Source organism: Oncorhynchus tshawytscha, linkage group LG06 (genome assembly GCF_018296145.1).
Source record: "Oncorhynchus tshawytscha isolate Ot180627B linkage group LG06, Otsh_v2.0, whole genome shotgun sequence".
Taxonomy (NCBI): Eukaryota; Metazoa; Chordata; class Actinopteri; order Salmoniformes; family Salmonidae; genus Oncorhynchus; species Oncorhynchus tshawytscha.
In genome coordinates, this window is record NC_056434.1 from 15,350,323 (window position 1) to 15,369,170 (window position 18,848).

The 18,848-nt window shown below is 43.1% G+C and overlaps 1 protein-coding gene across 1 annotated transcript in view; it reads right to left on the reverse strand.

The window, feature by feature from the left end:
* Positions 1–18,848, reverse strand: part of LOC112252102 (adenomatous polyposis coli protein 2-like) — a 46,646-nt gene that overhangs the window by 15,483 nt on the left and 12,315 nt on the right. Inside the window, exons 2-8 of the mRNA XM_024423051.2 lie at positions 9,572–9,733; positions 7,723–7,813; positions 7,264–7,555; positions 6,950–7,058; positions 5,985–6,098; positions 5,631–5,717; positions 1,202–1,288 (exon numbers count right to left, since the gene is read on the reverse strand). Coding sequence (XP_024278819.1) covers positions 1,202–1,288; positions 5,631–5,717; positions 5,985–6,098; positions 6,950–7,058; positions 7,264–7,555; positions 7,723–7,813; positions 9,572–9,712 — 921 coding nt within the window. The 5' untranslated portion in view covers positions 9,713–9,733. The remainder of the gene's footprint in view (positions 1–1,201; positions 1,289–5,630; positions 5,718–5,984; positions 6,099–6,949; positions 7,059–7,263; positions 7,556–7,722; positions 7,814–9,571; positions 9,734–18,848) is intronic.

Genomic DNA, 18,848 nt, shown 5'->3' on the forward strand with positions numbered 1-18,848 from the left:
TATCTACGAGTAGTCAGTAACTGTAAGGACCAACGCTAGAGTAGAGAAACAGGTATGGTGAGTCAAACATTTAATTCGGAACAGACATGAAACAAGACAGGAACAGAGTCAGCACACGGGTATACAAGGACATATGACAATCAATGCTGAAGCCGGGAACAGAGCGGGGGAACAGACAGATATAGGGGAGGTAATGACAGAGGTGATTGATTCCAGGTGAGTCCAATAATCGCTGATGCGCGTGACGGAGGAAGGCAGGTTGGCGTAATGATGGTGGCAGGAGTGCGTAATGCTGGGGAGCCTGGCGCCCTCGAGCACCAGGGGGAAAGAGCGGGAGCAGGCGTGACAGTACCCCCGATGAACCGGCAGAGGTGTGAGAGCCTGGCGAGCCGGCTGAGGCATAGGAGTTTGACGATCCGGCTGAGGCATGAAGGCCTGTCAATCCCGCTGAGGGGTGGGAGTCAGATGATCCGTCGGAGGCGTAGCAGCCTGACGAGCCGGCTGGGCGTAAAAACCTGACGATCTGGCTGAGGCTTGACGTGGGATGGCCGCCTTCCGAGCCAACCGGGGCAAAAAACCTCTCGAGCCAGCTAGGGCGTGACAGCCTGACGAGCTGGCTTAGGCACCCCCGGTTCTATCGGTGGCGGCCCCCGGACCCGACGTCACCAACCGGAAAGCCAGCACTCCCCGATGCTTAGTTTGTAAAGCCCTTTTTACATCAGCCGATGTCACAAAGTGCTGTACAGAAACCCAGCCTAAAACCCTAAACAGCAAGCAATGCAAATGTAGAAGCACCGATGGCTAGGAAAAACTCCCTAGAAAGGCCAGAACCTTGGAAGAAACCTACAATTTTAAATTTTATCTGAAGTTATTACCCTAGTTTGTAATCACCCTGGCGAGTTTACAATAGGGATTCTTATGTCCTTCTCACCTAATATCCCATCTCGTTCAGAAATCTAAGTAAGGTAATATTGTAAGAGTCAAATTCGAGCCTGGTGAGAGGGTTACATATGCAAAACCATCGAAATACCCCGTCGGAAAATGGTGGTTGAATATTATCATAAGCATGTAAGATCTACTTTCACTACACATGGCTCGATGGGATCTGATTATTGTCCACACACAAATAGTCATCTAAAAAATGCAGAGCCACTACTGCAAACTCCATTCATTATTACTAAAGATGTGATGATGGCCTTACTTTGCTTCCATCTCCTTGTGCATCCAGAGCAGAAGCAGTCAACGCATGTTCAGTTTCGGGAATAGGCTGCTTTTCACAGCTTGAGATCTGCAAAGAAAGAGGGATCGTAAATGACATGGTTTCAAATTTCTCATTTTGTAGCATTAAAGTCAATTGCAGGCGGTTTGCTTTGAACTTTCTATTAGGGCTGGGAATTGCCTCACAATACGATATTATCACAATACATCGCTGCTGATACGGTATGTATTGCGATTATCACGATTCTACTGTATATGTATTGCGATTCTATACTGTGATTCTATTGCAATTTCCTCAGCATATTGCTCACTATATGTCGGCTGCAGAGAGACGAGAGAGCATGAGAAAAATGTTGATCAGTCATGGAAATAAAAGTGCTGAAAAAACTTAAATAGAAGATGAGAAAAACAAAAGAAGAACAGGATGAAAAATACCAGAGTTTTGTGGAGTTACAGCCGACCAGCGCTAGCTAATACTACCTAGAAAAACATGATAATAAATATATATATATACAGTACCAGTCAAAAGTTACTCATTCCAGAGTTTTTCTTCATTTTTACAATTTTCTACATTGTAGAATAAAAGTGAAGACATCACAGAGAGAATGCCAAGAGTGTGCAAAGCTGTCATCAAGGCAAAGGTTGGCTATTTTTAAGAATCTAAAATATATTTTTATTTGTTTAACACTTTTTTTGGTTACTACATGATTCCATATGTGTTATTTCATAGTTTTGATGTCTTCACTATTATTCTACAATGTAGAAAATAGCAAAAATAAAAAATACTGGAATGACTAGGTGTGTCCAAACCTTTGACTGTGCTTCTACACCTGCATTGCTTGCTGTTTGGGGTTTTAGGCTGGGTTTCTGTACAGCACTTTGAGATATCAGCTGATGTAAGAAGGGCTATATATGTCTGGGTTGGTGCCCCCCCTTGGGTTGTGCCATGGCAGAGATCTTTGTGGGCTATACTCAGCCTTGTCTCAGGATGGTAAGTTGGTGGTTGAAGATATCCCTCTAGTGGTGTGGGGGCTGTGCTTTGGCAAAGTGGGTGGGGTTATATCCTTCCTGTTTGGCCCTGTCCGGGGGTGTCCTCGGGTGGGGCCACAGTGTCTCCTGACCCCTCCTGTCTCAGCCTCCAGTATTTATGCTGCAGTAGTTTATGTGTCGGGGGGCTAGGGTCAGTTTGTTATATCTGGAGTACTTCTCCTGTCCTATTTGGTGTCCTGTGTGAATCTAAGTGTGCGTTCTCTAATTCTCTCCTTCTCTCTTTCTTTCTCTCTCTCGGAGGACCTGAGCCCTAGGACCATGCCCCAGGACTACCTGACATGATGACTCCTTGCTGTCCACAGTCCACCTGGCCGTGCTGCTGCTCCAGTTTCAACTGTTCTGCCTTATTATTATTCGACCATGCTGGTCATTTATGAACATTTGAACATCTTGGCCATGTTCTGTTAAAATCTCCACCCGGCACAGCCAGAAGAGGACTGGCCACCCCACATATGCTCTCTCTAATTCTCTCTTTCTTTCTCTTTCTCGGAGGACCTGAGCCCTAGGACCATGCCCCAGGACTACCTGACATGATGACTCCTTGCTGTCCCCAGTCCATCTGACCATGCTGCTGCTCCAGTTTCGACTGTTCTGCCTTATTATTATACGACCATGCTGGTCATTTATGAACATTTGAACATCTTGGCCATGTTCTGTTATAATCTCCACCCGGCACAGTCAGAAGAGGACTGGCCACCCCACATAGCCTGGTTTCTCTCTAGGTTTCTTCCTAGGTTTTGGCCTTTCTAGGGAGGTTTTCCTAGCCACCGTGCTTCTACACCTGCATTGCTTGCTGTTTGGGGTTTAGGCTGGGTTTCTGTACAGCACTTTGCGATATCAGCTGATGTACGAAGGGCTATATAAATACATTTGATTTGATTTGATAAATACATTTGATTTGATTTACTGTATATATTACAAAAATTGTTCAAAATTGATACTTGGAGTCAAAGTACTGATATAATATCATCCAAAACAAATCAAGACTGGCCTTCAAGTTCCCTTGAAAAAATGTATTTTGTTATTAATTTCACTCTAAATTACAATCTTATTGATTATTTAAAATAGAATAGATGATCTAAAATAGACTAATATCTTTGTAGATAAATTATATTCTATAATTATATTCAATACTGAATGTACACAATTGGAGTTGGTTAAGTTTATTGGGTTTAACAAACTTATTTTGAAATAATTACATCTGAATAGAAAGATTATGAACATCTAATTTAAAATAATGTTTGTTAATATCCCATTAAAATGATCGTGCAAATATAATTATACCCGATAAATAGGCCAGAATAAATAACAAATGTATCCAGCCTCTGGCATTAGTAGATCATAGGAAAAAAATAAATGACATAAATTTGCTGTCCAAACATTTTAAAAAGTATTTAGTAATCAGCATTAGTATCTCCTGAAGTGAACACCAGAGTGAGATGTTATTGTCAGTAGTCAACTAACCGATATCAATACAATTAATTTCACCTCCTGCATCTTAATATTTGCCGTGCAGACAGACATTCATGTCTTTTCTCATAAGGTATGAGTTGCACACTCCCAGCATACAGACACACTCCATTTGGATTCAACAAACCAATTGGCTCCATCACAAATCTTCAGAGAGTCATCTATCAACTCTTTCATTCCCCCAGTCGATCACCATGGTAACCAGGCTTGTGCCTGATCACACCGAAGACAAGCTTTCAGACAAAGGGGAAGGGCTATTAGACATATGCTAGTCTGAATAGCTCCACCATGTTGTAAGTAATAAAGTGTGATCTCGCTGATAACAAGATAAACATGCTAAATGTGTCTGTGTTTTGATGGATTGAATCTGCCGTGGATTTTACCCCTTTAATTGTCGTAGCCACGCAGTTCAAATAAATAATCAAACGCTCACAATGGATTGCATAGGAACCTGCTGTGTGATGCAAGATGGTTGACAATAGCCCAGAAAAACATGGAACAATGTGTCTATTGTTGTCCCTTTTAATTCACATTCTTCCTGCATCTTGGTACTAGAGAACTCATTGCTATTCTCCTACAGAGCCCCAGAGGATAGATACACAGACACCTAAACGGGCCAGTCTGAGACCCACTCAACCGAAACACCCACTCCTACTGTGCCAAGCTTGCAGTGCCCAAGCAACACTATACTCTTTGGGAGGAGCTACCAATTGGAGCCAAGCTAAAGAGGGGCAAAGCCTGTGTTCTGCATAGCAGCACGGCACCGATAGAGAGCAAGGTAAGTGGGATGGAGAGAGAGAGAGTGGGGAGATGGAGGGGGATAGAGAAAGCGAGAGAGAGAGAGATATGGAGGGGGACAGAGAGAGACGGAGGGGGATGGAGAGAGAGAGCAAGAGAGGGAGGGGTTAGAGAGAAAGAGATAGAGGGGGATAGAGAGAGAAAGAGAGAGAGAGAGAGAGAGAGAGAGAGTGAGAGAGAGAGAGAGAGAGAGAGAGAGAAAAAAGTGGATTAACTGTATATTACAGGATAACACAACATTCCACAATCTACAGTATTATAAACTCAGCAAAAAAAGAAACGTCCCTTTTTCAGGGCCTTGTCTTTCAAAGATAATTCGTAAAAATTCAAATAACTTCACAGATCTTCATTGTAAAGGGTTGAAACACTGTTTCCCATGCTTGTTCAATGAACCATAAACAATTAATGAACATGCACCTGTGGAACGGTCGTTAAGACACTAACAGCTTACAGATGGTAGGCAATTAAGGTCACAGTTATGAAAACTTAGGACACTAAAGAGGCCTTTCTACTGACTTTGAAAAACACAAAAAGAAAGATGCCCAGGGTCCCTGCTCATCTGCGAGAACATGCCTTAGGCATGCTGCAAGGAGGCACTTACAGGCTCTAACCAATAGTGCAAAAAAAAAAGAAAAGTGAACAATAGGTATGTAAAGAAATAAAAACAACAGTAGCGTGGCTATGTAAAGAAAATAATCCTTGTCATCTTTCATTTTTACAGTACAAAATCATTTTGTGAAAACTGAATACAGTATGTTCACATGCAGACTAATAATTTGATATTAAACTGAGTATGGCAGTAAGCCAAGTATGGCATTAGTCATTTAAAAACCTTACTCTGCTTATCTTAAATCGGCGTCAGGTTATAATCGAAGTAAGCATACGCCGATTAAAACACCTGGTTTTATGAGCGATCTTTCATGTAAACTTCTTAATCATACTTACTGTGTTGTATTTGATCTGCACATGTGCCAGCAAGAGCAGCGCAAGCTTACTTCTTTTACGCGACTGAAGTGGGTTCGGGAAAAACTGAAAATATGCATCTAGAAATAGTTTTCAAATACCAACTTTATATGTCCGAACTGTGTTCTCACCTCACACAGGCTCTTCTCCTGGGTGCCTTTGGACTCCTGGGCCTCCTGTAGTTCTTTCTCCAGCTGTTCCAGACGAGCCACACGGATCTGTGAGGCGAGACAGAGAGAGAGTCTTTAGTCGCCACAGTCATTTTGTGGCACGACAAACATTGTCCAAACATTGTACAACACCCTCTGAGAGCAGTTTTAATTTCTTGGTTTTTCATGTAAAATGTGTGGGTTGCATCCAAAACATGTTTCAGAAAGAAGTTCCACATGCAATAATGTAAGTGAAGATATTGAGAATAGTTGCCAAATGTTACTGTGTGTGTTGCCATGACAGAGACAGACATGGCAGAGAGTGCCTCTCCTTACCTGTGTCCTCTGGACCATTTCATCGCTGGTTCCGAAGCGTTCCTCCATGACAGAACGCAACTGCTGTGCCTCGAACTCCAGCTGCTGGCGAATGAGGTCAATCTGTATGGAGAACTGTTAAGATAAGGAAAAAGAGATTAGTTTCTGCACAACACAAGCCTCCATTTTGGGGCATTCTGAAACAAAATGGACGCTAGCTTCTCTGCCAAAGAGTTTAACCAAAGATTTAACCCAAGATAGACCAGAGCCTGTTGTTTCCAATGGGACCAAATGAATCATAGTGGGCAGAACCAAGCATGAGCTAGAGAGATCCTACTGGTGCAATCTAGCATTTATTTGCACATTTCTGTTATGGAACGACCTACTCTGTGAAGTGCGCGTGTGCAATAACTGAATTCGCCCTTGCACTCCTTCTAAACAACAACAAAAAATGTGAAACTTTGGCAAATTGACGAAACTTTGGCTTAATTGACGAAAAAATCTGCAGAATGTCTGCCAAAATCCATCACGCTCCATCTTCTCACACTGCCGGCCGCTGGGCTTCCTCTCATCACCATATTTGGTAGTGAGTGGAAATACCAAGTGGATGCTTCACATTTATACATCCTGTGAAATATCTGGGTCATTATTCTACTTGATGGTTTAACTCTCGCCTGTGCGCCTGTTAAAACAATAATGAGTTGATTTCATGACAATGAACATGCAAGAAAGCAATGAGCAATAAGACATGTTGTGTCTGTCTCTGAAATAATAAAGTAATGCTCTACTCATACTCTAAACTGTTTCCAAATAGTCATTTTCAAACAACAAGCACACAATGAAATACGAGGGGGCGACAGTTTACATTTCCTGCAACTGAGTGCTGAGTACAAGTATACTTTGTACTGTACGTTATGGTCCACTGTGTCTGAGCACTGTGCAGGAGAGAATATTCTGGAGACTCAGTGGTGTTGAAGTGCTCTCACCGTGTCGATGCGTGGCAGTTGGTTCAGCCGCTGAGACAGTCCCTGGAGCTGGCTGTAGTACCAGTGACGCTCCCGCTCCTCCTTGTCTATCTCACTTAGCAACATCGTTCTGGAACACACCCAGCTACATTTAACACATTGACTACCATCCACCACAACATCACTGGGGATTCATAGTACCTCACTTTTTTGTTGTTGTTGAAGGGACTACTGATTTATAGTGAATTATTATTTTTAAGGTATTATTTTAAAGATGTTTGATTTAGTATTACTAGTAATACATACATCTGATTGAACTATGGTAAAGTGCTAACCTCTCTTTGTAGAGGTCTTCCAGATGCTGGGCCGTGATGCGTCTGTCTCCCAGCATGACTTTGGTCAGGGCTCCAGGGTTCACAGCCGTGCCCTCCCCAGACAGAGAGGAGCTCTGGCGGGATGAAGGCCGCAGGGGGCTCCTGGCTCTGGAGGAGGAGGGAGGCAAGCAGGCCAGACAATCGTCCATGTCACCCGACTGAGCTGCCAGACTGGCTAGACTGTCTGGGAGAACGCGCATGTTTTGCGGCTGGTACTTCAGCTCATAGTAGTTGGTCAAGTCCATGTGCAACTCTGAGAGAGAAATGTCATTCATATTTGAATATGATTTTATTTTCTCAAAATGAATGATTGGAATAGCTGATATTGAATTAATTAATGAGTTCTGCACAATATCAGTCTAAACAGACATTAAATAGTGGGAAAATAGACAGAAAAGCACAGGGTTAAGGCACACATACCTTTGAGCTGGTCCAGCACATCAGTCCTCCCGGAAGAGGCCAAAGTGCCAGCTTCCAGCTCCAGTTTGCTTTGCAGCCCCTTCAGAACCCCCTAGGGAAGAGAAAGCAATTCACTATCTGTGTCCAACCAGAATCCCAGTCAAATGAAATTGTTGTGGCCACAGTGAATCCAAAAATGAGTCACAACCTGTTGTAATTACAATGTCCTCCTAGAGATGAAAAAAGCAAAGCAACTACTGTATGCCTCCTATTCCTGTCATTTATTTTTCCTTAGTAGGCCGCCTGAAATCACAGCCAAGTCAATGTAAAATCCAAGCCTTTTCCTCAAATCAATATTCTCCAAGGGGTTATTTTGAGGATGGAAGGTTAGGTCTATTTGCCACCAGTGTCTGGCTTTGTGAGCTCCCTACAGAGCGTCCTGGTTGTCTGCTGATAGCTCAAGCTTCCCTCAGGAATATAAAGGCTTTAGCTGGGGATAATCCAGCTGTGTGCCAGAGGAGTGATAGGGCGTACCAGCATGACCTGGGGATGGCACCTACAATTAAATCTTAAAATGGTGACCTATCCAGACTATTATATGATTGATGTTGCTGGCTGGAATGGAGAAATTGTTTTGGTATGTTTTGTTGTTCACTTCGTCAATTCAGATTGAAATAATTTGTTATGAAAGAAGGATGAGTGGGACATTTTCAATAACCAGATTATGATATATGTTTTGACCTTTCTGCTCATGCCTCAGAATCAGGTAACCAGTGTTTCAGTGGTAGTCCACTGTACACAGCATTTAGGCTAAAGCCACACTAAAGCACATTGGAAACCCTGATTCCACTCCCCTTGGGATGGTCCCTAATTCTGCCAGTAATCCAAACTCCCCACAAACTGGGATTCTGGCAACGTTTAAAGCTAGCCTGGCACAAAACTGTGACCTAGGCTATAATATCCCCACAGACTCTGACACAGATATCCTATTATGACAGTCTGGCAGCATGTCTATAAAAACCAAACGTTTTGTTGACAAACAGACCTAACAGTAAACCCTAATTGCACATGGTGTGACAGGGAGGAGTATACAGAAATTTGAAGCAGGTTTAGCCACAGAGAAAAAAATGACTATATCAAAGAAGAAATATCCTGTCAGACAAGCTGGGATTTCAAGCAGCAAAATAATCGATAATGAGAAAATGTCTTAGCGGGCTATGTGGTCTAATGGTTTCCTTCTTCCTCTGCAGCTTGTCTCAATCCCTGGTGGTTCATTACTGTAACGAGGACAACTGGTTAGATAGATCAGTGCAGAAAGAGGAATGATTTTAAGGGTAGCTCAGTGCCTCGTCTATCCAGGCCAGGAATTCTAGCCATGAAGCATTAGTGTCTTCAGTCACTCAGGAGAGAAACCGGGTCTCTAGTGAAGGAGTTACATGAAGTCTACAGCATCCTTCAGAATTAGGGATGAACTCTATCCATCTGAGGCAGAACTGAGTGGATTTTGAATGGGGAAATGTCCTATCTCTATCTAAATCATACTATTAGCCATGGCTTGACAAAATGGAGGGAATGTAGGCATAGAGAAAATCCCAAATGAAAAATGTGTCCTTTTAAAAAACAAATGACAATTGCTGCAATTATTATGAGCTATCATCAAAGCAACATATTCTCATCTGTGTCTTCATATTTAAAAAAAATCTTAATTCCAGATGCATAGAAATAACAAACAACAAATGAAGAGGTCAAGGAAATCTGGAAATGGTTGAAAATCCACTTTTCTAACCAATCATCAAATCAACAGCCCAATGTTAGCCTCCTATTCTTATTTCTCCCTTAGCCCTGGGGTCGTCCCTCTAACCTCTCTCACCTTCATGTCGGTGGTCTCGTTCTCCAGCTTGGACAGGTGGTTGGAGTTGTCCTCCAGCTCTCTCCGCAGATGGGAATTCTCCTGGCGGAGAGCTTCCACCTGGTAGACCAGCTGGTCATAGGAAGCCGTGGAGTTTGCCATCTTCAGACAATGTTGTGGTTCCTGCAAGGCAGAAGAACAAGTGGGGCCGGAGGTTAATGAGCGTTGGAGATGAGTTTCATGGCTAACTCCAGCACATTATGCTTTGCTTATTATAAATCCATTGTGTCTTTGTAACAACAGTTATAGGAAAACAGGCAGTTTATTTCCTAATACAGTGCATTCGGGAAGTATTCAGACTGTTTACACATTTTGGTAAATTACAGCCTTATTCTAAAATGGTCCTCATCAATCTACACACAATACCCCATAATGACAAAGCAAAAACAGATTTTAATGTTGTTGTTTTTGTTGTTTTTTCGTGTTTTTTTTTACAAATATAGCATTTACATAAGTATTCAGACCCCCAGAAATTACAGCCTTGAGGTCTTGGGTATGAAGCTACAGGCTTAGCACACCTGTATTTGGGGAGTTTCTCCCATTCTTCTCTGCAGATCCTCTCAAGGTCTGTCAGGTTGGATGGGGAGCATCGCTGCACAGCTATTTTCAGGTCTCTCCAGAGATGTTTGATCGGGTTCAAGTCCGGGCTCTGGCTGGGCCACTCAAGGCCCAAGTCACTTATGTATGTTTGTAATAGTGTGTTATATGTGAAAATGTGTTTGTATTATAAATGGTATTTTAATGTTTAAGGACTCTTGGAAGATTAGTCCAAATGGGTACTAAAAGAGATCCAAATAAAATAAAATAAAAATCAAGGACATTCAGAGACTTGTCCTGAAGCCACTCCTGCGTTGTCTTGGCTGTATGCTTAGGGTTGTTGTCCTGTTGGAAGTGAACCTTCGACCCTGTCTGAGGTCCTGAGTGCCCTGGAGCAGGTTTTTTTCAAGGTTCTCTCTGTACTTAGCTCTGTGCATTTCCTCTCGATCCTGACTAATCTCCCAGTCCCTATATACAAAATAGCTCACCCATCTAAAAACATTACCCCATAATGACAAAGTGAAAACATGTTTCTATAATTTTTTTCACATTTAGTGAAAATAAAATAAATAAATATCTGCAATAGTATTCACACCCCTGAGTCAATACATTGTAGAAGCACATTTGGCAGTGCTTACAGCTGTGAGTCTTTCTAGGTAAGTCTCTAAGAACTTTCCACTCATGGATTGTGCAACTTTTGCCCATTATTCTTTTATAAATTCTTCAAGCTCTGTCAAATGTCAAAACTCACATTCTCAAACACATAGATCCCCTGAATGCAGCTCATTCTCCAGATCCCAATCACCTGAATTCTGATCACCTGTTCACACACCGGTATGTCATTATCACACACTATTTGGTTCAGTTCGTTGCCCCCCATTACTGTGAGGTATTGTTTGTTTTGTGACACACTTCTATTTGGAGCGCTGTTTTTTCCCGTGATTTTCTCCTCCCGTGTATGTTAGTTTTTGCCTGCCTCACTAACGAAGCCTTTTGCCTATTCCCTGCCTGTACCTCATCGGATTTCCTGTTATCAACCTATTGCCTGATCTCCCAGATGACGTTTCTAGCCTTTTCCCTGCCTGTACTGTTGCCTTTTTGGAACCCTGTGTATGACCTTCCTGCCCCTGGACCCAGCTACCTGAGTCCACCTGTGGTCCTTCACAAATAAACACCTTCTGTGCGCTGCGCATGAAACCAGCTCTCTGTCTCCCATCATGTTCATTACAGCTAGAAAACCATTTTCAGGTCTTGTCATAGATTATCAAGTAGATTTACGTAAAAACTGTAACTCGGTCACTCAGGAACATTCACTGTTTTCTTCGTAAGCAACGCCAGTGTAGATTTGGTGTTTTAGTTGTTGTCCTGCATCTCACAGTGTCTGGTGGAAAGTAGACTGAATTTTATTTTACACATTTTTTAAAATGTAACCTTTATTTAACCAGGTAGTCCAGTTGAAAACAAGTTCTCATTTACAACTGCGACCTGGTCAAGATAAAGCAAAGCAGTGCGACATAAACAACAACACATAATTTCACATGGAATAAACAAACGTACAGTCAATAACACAATAGAAAAAAATCTATATACAGTGTGTGCAAATGGCGTGAGGAGGTAAGGCAATAAATAGGCCATAGTAGCGAAGTAATTACGATTTAGCAAATTAACACTGGAGTGATAGATGTGCAGATGATGATGTGCAAGTAGAAATGCTGGTGTGCAAAATAGCAAAAAAGTAAATAAAAACAATATGGGGATGAGTTAGGTAGATTGGATGGGCTATTTACAGATGGGCTGTGTACAGATGCAGCGATTGGTAAGCTGCTCAGATAGGGGATGCTTAAAGTTAGTGAGGGAAATATAAGTCTCCAACTTCAGCAATTTTTGCAATTCGTTCCAGTCATTGGCAGAACTGGAAGGAAAGGTGGCCAAAGGAGGTGTTGGCTATGGGGATGACCAGTGAGAAATACCTGCTGGAGTGCATGCTACGGGTGGGTGTTGTTATGGTGACCAGTGAGCTGAGATAAGGCGGAGCTTTACCTAGCAAAGACTTATAGATGACCTGGAGCCAGTGGGTCTGGCATCGAATATGTAGCGAGGGCCAGCCGACGAGAGAATACAGGTCGCAGTAGTGGGTGGTATATGGGACTTAGGTGACAAAACGGATGGCACTGTGATAGACTGCATCCAATTTGCTGAGTAGAGTGTTGGAGGCTATTTTGTAAATTACATTGCCGAAGTCAAGGATTGGTAGGATAGTCAGTTTTACAACAGTATGTTTGGCAGCATGAGTGAAGGAGGCTTTGTTTGCAAAATAGGAAGCCGATTCTAGATTTAATTTTGGATTGGAGATGTTTAATTTGAGTCTGGAAGGAGAGTTTATAGTCTAGCCAGACACCTAGGTATTTGTAGTTGTCCACATATTCTAAGTCAGAACCATCCAGAGTAGTGATGCTAGTTGGGCGGGCGGGTGTGAGCAGCAATCGGTTGAAAAGCATGCATTTAATTTTACAAGCGTTTAAGAGCAGTTGGAGGCCACGGAATGAGTGTTGTATGGCATTGAAGCTCGTTTGGAGGGTTGTTAACACTGTCTAAAAAGGGCCAGATGTATACAGAATGGTGTAGTCTGCGTAGAGGTGGATCAGGAAATCAACAAGAGCGACATCGTTGATATATACAGAGAACAGAGTTGGCCCGTGAATTGAACCCTGTGGTACCCCCATAGAGACTGCCAGAGGTCCGGACAACAAGCCCTCCGATTTGACACACTGAACTCTATCTGAGAAGTAGTTGGTACACCAGGTGAGGCAGTCATTTTAGAAACTAATGCTGTTGAGTCTGCCGATAAGAATACGGTGATTGACAGAGTCAAAAGCCTTGGCCAGGTCGATGAAGACGGCTGCACAGGACTGTCTTTTATTTATGGCGGTTATGATATTGTTTAGTACCTTGGGCGTGGTTGAGGTGCACCCATGACCAGCATCGGAAACCGGTTTGCACAGAGGAGAAGGTACGGTGGGATTCGAAATGGTCAGTGATCTGTTTGTGAACATGGCTTTCGAAGACTTTAGAAAGGCAGGGCATGATGGATATAGGTCTATAACAGTTTGGGTCTAGAGTGTCACCCCCTTTGAAGAGTGGAATGACCGCGGCAGCTTTCCAATCTTTAGGGATCTCGGACGATACGAAAGAAAGGTTGAACAGACTGGTAATAGGGGTTGCAACAATGGCGTGGATAGTTTTAGAAATAGAGGGTCCAGATAGTCTAGCCCAGCTGATTTGTACGGGTCCAGGTTTTGCAGCTCTTTCAGAACATCTGCTATCTGGATTTGGTTGGAGAGGCTGTGGAGGCTGTGGCAAGTAGCTGCGGGGGGTGCAGAGCTGTTGGACGGGGTTGGGGTAGCCAGGAGGAAAGCATGGCCAGCCGTAGAGAAATGCTTGTTGAAATTCTAGATTATCGTGGATTTATCGGTGGTGACAGGGTTTCCTAGCCTCAGGGCAGTGGGCTGCTGGGAGGAGGTGCTCTTATTCTCCATGGACTTTACAGTGTCCTATAACTTTTTGGAGTTAGAGCTACAGAATGCAAATTTCTGTTTGAAAAAGCTAGCCTTTGCTTTCCTAACTGACTGCGTCTATTGGTTCCTGACTTCCCTGAACAGTTGCATATCGCGGGGACTATTCGATGCTAGTGCAATCTGCCACAGGATGATTTTGTGCTGGTCGAGGGTAGTCAGGTCTGGAGTGACCCAAGGGCTATATCTGTTCTTAGTTCTACAAAAGGGGCATGCTTATTTAAGATGGTGAGGAAATTACTTTTAAAGAACGACCAGGCATCCTCTACTGACTGGATGAGGTCAATATCCTTCCAGGTCGATTAGAAAGGCCTGCTCGCAGAAGTGTTTTAGGGAGCATTTGACAGTGATGAGGGATGGTCGTTTGACCGCGGATCCATAGCGGATGCAGGCAATGAGGCAGTGATCCTGATTGAAAACAGCAGAGGTGTATTTGGAGGGCAAGTTGGTCAGGATAATATCTATGAGGGTGCCCATGTTTATGGATTTGGGGTTGTACCTGGTGGGTTCCTTGATAATTTGTGTGAGATTGAGGGCATCTAGCTTAGATTGTAGGACTGTCGGGGTGTTAAGCATATCCCAATTTAGTTCACCTAACAGAACAAACTCTGAAGATAGATGGGGACAGTCAATTCACATATGGTGTCCAGGGCACAGCTGGGAGCTGAGGGGGGTCTATATCAGGCGGCAACAGTGAGAGACTTATTTCTGGAGAGATTAATTTTTAAAATTAGAAGCTCGAGCTGTTTGGGCATAGACCTGGAAAGTATGACATAGCCTGCAAAGTTATCTTTACAGTAGATTGTAAAGCCTCCCCTTTTGGCAGTTCTATCTGGACGGAAAATGTTGTAGTTGGGGATGGAAATCTCAGAATTTTTGGTGGCCTTCCTAAGCCAGGATTCAGACATGGCAAGGATATCAGGGTTGGCGGAGTGTGCTAAAGCAGTGAGTAAAACAAACTTAGGGAGGAGGCTTCTAATGTTTTAACGTGCATGAAACCAAGGCCTTTACAGTTACAGGAATCAACAAATGAGAACGCCTGGGGATATGCATGGCCTCTGATAACCTCCACATCGCCCGAGGAACAGAGGAGGAGTAGGATGAGGGTACGGCTAAAGGCTATCAAAACTGGTCGTCTAGTGCGTTGGGGACAGAGAATAAAAGGAGCAGATTTCTAGACGTGGTAGGATAGAGTCGGGGCATAATGTACAGACAGGGGTATGGTTGGATGCGGGTACAGTGGAGGTAAACCTAGGCATTGAGTGACGATAAGAGAGGTTGCATCTCTGGACGCACTAGTTATGCTGGGTGAGGTCACCGCATGTGTGGGAGGTGGGACAAAGGAGGTATCTGAGGCATGTTGAGTGGGACTAGGGGCTCCGCAGTGAACCAAAACATTGATAACTATCCTAAACAACAGTATACAAGGCATATTGACATTAGTGAGAGTCATAAAGCGAGGCATAAAGCAATCACAGGTGTTGATTGGGAGAGCTAGCTAAGACAACAGCTAATCAGCTAAGACAACAACAACCGGTAAAATGGCGATGATTGGGCAGAGAGGGTCAGTTAACTACACACGGCCTGAGTTCGAGGCTGGGGCCAACAGATAAACAAAATACACAAAATGGAGTACCATGATTAATGAACAGTCCAGCAGGCATCAGCTATGTAGCCAAGTGATCATAGGGTCCAGCAATAGATGAAACAGGGAAGCCGCTAGGTAGTAGTTACTACGCTAGCAAGCGAGAGACACAGCGTTCAAAAAAGTTAGCAGGCTGGGGCTAGTAGAAGCGTCTGCTCCGATGTCCGGCAAAGGCCGGTTGGAATTATGTCGGCAGACAAGTCGTGATGGAGCAACGGGGCTCCATGTCGACAAAGGGACCAGGCCAGTTGGCAAAAGAGGTATTGTAGCTGGAGTAATTTAGTTTGCTAGCCAGGAGATGTGCCTGGCTCGCGGCTAACTGATGCTAGCTTCGAGACAAGGGCGTTAGCCACTATAGCCACTCGGTAGCAGCTAGCTAGCAGCAATGATCTGATGCAAATGTCCAGAGCTTACGGCAGGAATCCGGTGGTGTAGTGGATTCTAGTCGTGTTAGTGAAGAGTTCGGGAGGCATCAGCTATGTAGCCGACTTATTATAGGGTCCACTGAGCAGGCCGGGAGATGGGCCTGGCTCAAGGCTAGCTTCGGGGCTGGGCCACTCGGTGGCAACTAGCTAGCTGCGATGATCTGGAGTAATGGTCCAGGACTTACGGCAGGAATCCGGTGTTGTAGTGGAGAAAAACTGTCTGGCAGACTGGCAGGCTGGCAAGTATTATCCAGGCTAAAAGCGGCTGGTGTCTGTGCTAAAGGTAAAGGTCACTAGCAGTGGCTAACACTGACTAAATAGCTAGTAGCTAATTAGCTGGTTAGCTTCTGATGGATAGCTTCTGATGGAGGTTCTGGCTATAAGGTCTAAAAATAGCTGTTACGGTTTTCTTCGGGTGAAAGAGAGTCGGACCAAAATGCAGCGTTGGTTAGTTCGATACATCTTTAATGAAGACAAAAACACGAACTATACAAAAACAATAAACGTAACGTGAAAACCGAAACAGCCTATCTTGTGCAAACAAACACAGAGACATGAACAATCACCCACGAAACACTCAAAGAATATGGCTGCCTAAATATGGTTCCCAATCAGAGACAACGAGAATCACCTGCCTCTGATTGAGAACCGCCTCAGGCAACCATAGACTTTGCTAGAAAACCCCACTAAGCCACAATCCCAAAACCTACGAAAAACCCCCATACATAAACACAACACAAAATAAACCCATGTCACACCCTGGCCTGACCAAATAAATATATAAAACACAAAATACTAAGACCAGGGCGTGATAATAGCAGATCCGTATCACATTGGGTGCGGTGGGTTGCCCGAAGGTATATTTAATTTTAAAAATGGAAAAAGAGATTGAAAATATATTGAATTATATACAAAAAGACGAAAAATACAAAATGTACACGGGAGAACGACAAACAACGTCTGCATTGCTACACCATCAAAGTCATCATTGGCCTCATGGTGAAATCCCTGAACGGTTTCCTTCCTCTCCGGCAACTGGGTTAGGAAGGGCGCCTGTATCTTTGTAGTGACTGGGTGTATTGATACAAAATCCAAAGTGTAATTAATAACTTCACCATGCTCAAAGGGATTACTCAATGCCTGCTTTTTAAAATGTGTACCCATCTACCAATAGGTGTCCTTCTTTGTGAGGCATTGGAATACCTCCCTGGAATTTGTGGTTGAATCTGTGTTTGAAATTCACTGCTCGACTGAGGGTCCTTACAGATAATTGTGTTGGATACAGAGATGAGGTAGTCATTCAAAAATAATGTTAAGCACTATTATTGCACACAGAGTCTATGCAAATTATAACTTGTTAAACACATTTTTATTCCTGAACTTATTTAGGCTTGCCATAACAAAGGGGTTGAATACTTATTGACTCAAGACATTTCAGTTTTTAGTTTTTAATACATTTGTACAAATTTTGAAAAACATAATTCCACTTTGACGTCATTGAATATTTTGTGTACATAATTCCACTTTGAATCCATTTTCAATTCAGGCTGTAACACAACAAAATGTGGAAAAAGTCAAGGGGTGTGAATACTTTCTAAATACACTGTATAAACAACATATATAGAAAGAGCAATGCTTGGGGCTATACCATACATATAAACAACAGCCACATCTGTCCTCTCTGCAGTGTATGGTTGGTAGCAGATGGTACACAGAGAAACGTATCATCTGTCAAATCAAGTTTAGCTCCGTTTTGATCAATGTTTGCGCTTGGCCGGGCCTGTATTCACTCTGTGTGTGGCCATTCAATATGCTACAAAACACACAGACACAGGACTAAAAGGCAGCGAGCGACTATCCCGTTTTCAAGCCTCATGACATGGTAACACAGATGCTCTGTGTTTTGTTTAAGCATCTTGTTAATCTGGTTAAGAAACTGTTATTGGTACAGATATTGGATGTTATTATGGTATAAGATTTTTTATATAACTAAGCAAGTCAGTTAAGAACAAATTCTTATTTACAGTGACAGCCTACTCCGGCCAAAACCGGACAACGCTGGGCCATTTGTGCACCGCCCAATGGGACTCCCCAGTGATACAGCCTGGATTCGAACCAGGTACCATAGTGACACCTCTTGCACTGAGATGCAGTGCCTTAGACCGCTGTGGCACCCAGGAGCCTTGCTGGTTACATCAGTTGAATACCAAACCATATCAAATTGACATTACAGCATACTTATTATAGTTACTCATGATTTTAAAACCTCTGTACCTATCAATTATGTATGCATCAAATTCATAGATTTTGTCTGGGCTATGTTCTTTGATGATTTGGACCTCTTTTTACAACATCAGAAATGCTGTCAGTGAGGGAATACAGCGCAGCCATTTTGATAAATGACTGTGTGCAGGGAGCCATTGCTGCTTTGCTAATGAGATTTCAAGGATTTGAAAGTGTATCATAAATATATGACGCATGCAAAAAATCAAATATGACTCACTTCTGGTGGCTTTAATGCAATTATATAGAAACAAATCAAATTCATCCCCTAGTCACCTTGACATCAATGAAAACAAATGAAGCCAGTACGCATTTGTGCATAATGCCTGAAGCAGTCAATCACTCTGCGTTTTATGGAGACTCAGACGACAGTGACAGGTGTGCATTATTAACGCCTTCCTGCTCTTCATGACTGGTGATAACAGCACCTGCGACAGTGATTCTCCTGGGCCTGTAATTTCACACATCATTTTCAAGCATAAAGCTTGCATGGCAAGTAGTTTGAAAATGTAAACATAGTTGGCTTTTCAGGGAGAGCAAGCGCAACCGTCTGCCCTACTATTGTTCTGAAGGATCATGCCAGCCCACCTATTCCCTAATTACCCCCTGGACATGCCCCCTCTCCTGCCAACTTTGTTTGGTTAGCATGTTTGTTATACTTTTACATTTCTCCTTAGTTATGGCACTTTGTCTTCTATGTTAATGTGTTGTATCTACCTCTCAGTGGAGGCTACTGAGGGGAGAACGGCTCAAAATAATGGCTGGAATGTATTTTG